The sequence below is a fragment of the Sphaeroforma arctica genome, assembly GCF_001186125.1.
Source record: "Sphaeroforma arctica JP610 unplaced genomic scaffold supercont1.5518, whole genome shotgun sequence".
In the NCBI taxonomy this organism is placed as follows: domain Eukaryota; class Ichthyosporea; order Ichthyophonida; genus Sphaeroforma; species Sphaeroforma arctica.
In genome coordinates, this window is record NW_014035040.1 from 1 (window position 1) to 1,942 (window position 1,942).

At 42.5% G+C, this 1,942-nt stretch overlaps 1 protein-coding gene across 1 annotated transcript; it reads left to right on the forward strand.

Moving 5' to 3' along the window:
- Positions 1-1,585: 1,585 nt before the first annotated feature.
- On the forward strand, positions 1,586-1,801 carry SARC_15044 (hypothetical protein; the record flags this gene model as incomplete). Its single annotated transcript, XM_014290827.1, has 2 exons — positions 1,586-1,667; positions 1,724-1,801. Coding segments are annotated over 2 exons (160 nt in total), but the record flags the coding sequence as incomplete, so codon positions are not given.
- Between the last annotated feature and the right edge of the window lie 141 nt (positions 1,802-1,942).

Here is a 1,942-nt window from a genome sequence, read left to right on the forward strand (position 1 = left end):
CAGGAGAATTGTTTATGGGTATATTGATGTGTGAATATATGTGTATGTCTCTATAGGTGTATACACGTGAATGGTATGTGATTGACAAAGTTCCACAGTGTAGGGTTATGCACATGGGTACGCGTAGGTGTGATGCACATGTACAACTTTGAACTCGTGGATGTGTGCGCATGTTCGTATGTCCATATACATATATATACAAAAATCAAAGTTCCACAATGTAGGGTTATGCACATGGGTGCATGTTGGTATGGTTTACATGTGTAACTCTGAACTCGTGGATGTGTGCGCATGTTTGTATGTCCATTTATATATATATATATATATAAATGCGGAGCTGATTAACCCACTTCTAGATTATTGACATTGTAGTGCAGATCATGCTAAGATATGATTGATTATGTACATATCAATGAAGCTCGAGGTCTCGGAGAGGAAAGGCTTACAAGTGTGCGCATGTATATACGCGCTTGTGTATGTGTACACATGGACGCTCGCGGGGGTGCTGTGCGCTCGTTAATTGTGTTTTATGCTTCGGCTGACGCATTAGATTATCAAGTTGCGTGGTATAACGCCCTTGTGCCAGTTTGAGCACATAATTACGAACTGTAGGCGGAAGCATTGTCTCGTGGTTTATACACCCACATTCACCTGTTCACACGTGCACCCATGCTCGCTCGTACAAATGTCGAACACATACGTGCAAATAGCCCCACACTTGCACAACACTTTTTATTCTGTGTTGTACATGCTATTTACAGTCTCATAGACGCACATAGGCACGTCATAGTAGCAACAACCACAAAGAAAGACTACGTTGTGATAAACGTGCACATCTACATAGTTTCTATATTGATGCTGGCGCATATACTGACACAAAAACACCAACTAGTATGCATGTACGAATAGATATCGGGTACCGAGAGACTTGTTCACATGCACAAATAAAAATAAGGTACAAGGAGATACGTATACACACAGTTACATTCTTATTGTGTGTTTGGTCTGTTGTTGAGCTTGCTATGTACAAGATACAAGCGAATAGACTCCTTTGAACATTTACGTATAGACTGGCACTTGTACATCATACACTTGCACACGAATAGTCATATATGTACACATTATCATGTGCACACGCGTACAGCAACATACACGTGCACACGAATAGTCATATACGTACACATTATCATGTGCACACACGTACAGCAACATACACATGCACACGAATAGTCATATACGTACACATTATCATGTGCACACACGTACAGCAACATATACATGCACACGAATAGCCTTTCACGTGCACATTATCAAGAACAGCATAGTCAATTGCGCAAGTTACAGAAAAGCAGGTACAACCGAATGCACCCATACCCATAACCTCAATTGGTTTAATCTTAGCCATACATGGACAGCAGTGATAATCCACCTACGTGTATCCATGCAGGGATTGTGCAACAGAGCCTGATATGTGCTAGCATGCGCATATCTCACGCCCAATCACCTGAGTACAGCTATGCACAGAAGTACGGGCTGAGCTGCAATGCATGATCGGCATTGATATATTGTACTTGATTCCACACAGGTATTATATTCCGGAGCCTGGTGCACAAGGTGCAGACGGCTCTGAGCACCTACTACAACCTCATCGCTACGCTCCAAGACGAGTACGTTCAAGACTGCCAGAACAACAACAACAACACCACGGCCCACGCATCCACAGACGCGTACACCCACACGCGGCAATTCACGCTCAAGCACTTGTATGTGTGGTGCCATACTCCCGCGCGAGAAATGGTAGAAAACAGCGCCGCATACTCCGGAGGCACTATGCAAGTACGTATGTATATATACATATGTATATATGCACGTATGTATGTACGTATGTATGTATACAGGTATTGCATGTATATATTTATTGCATGTATGTATGTATGTATGC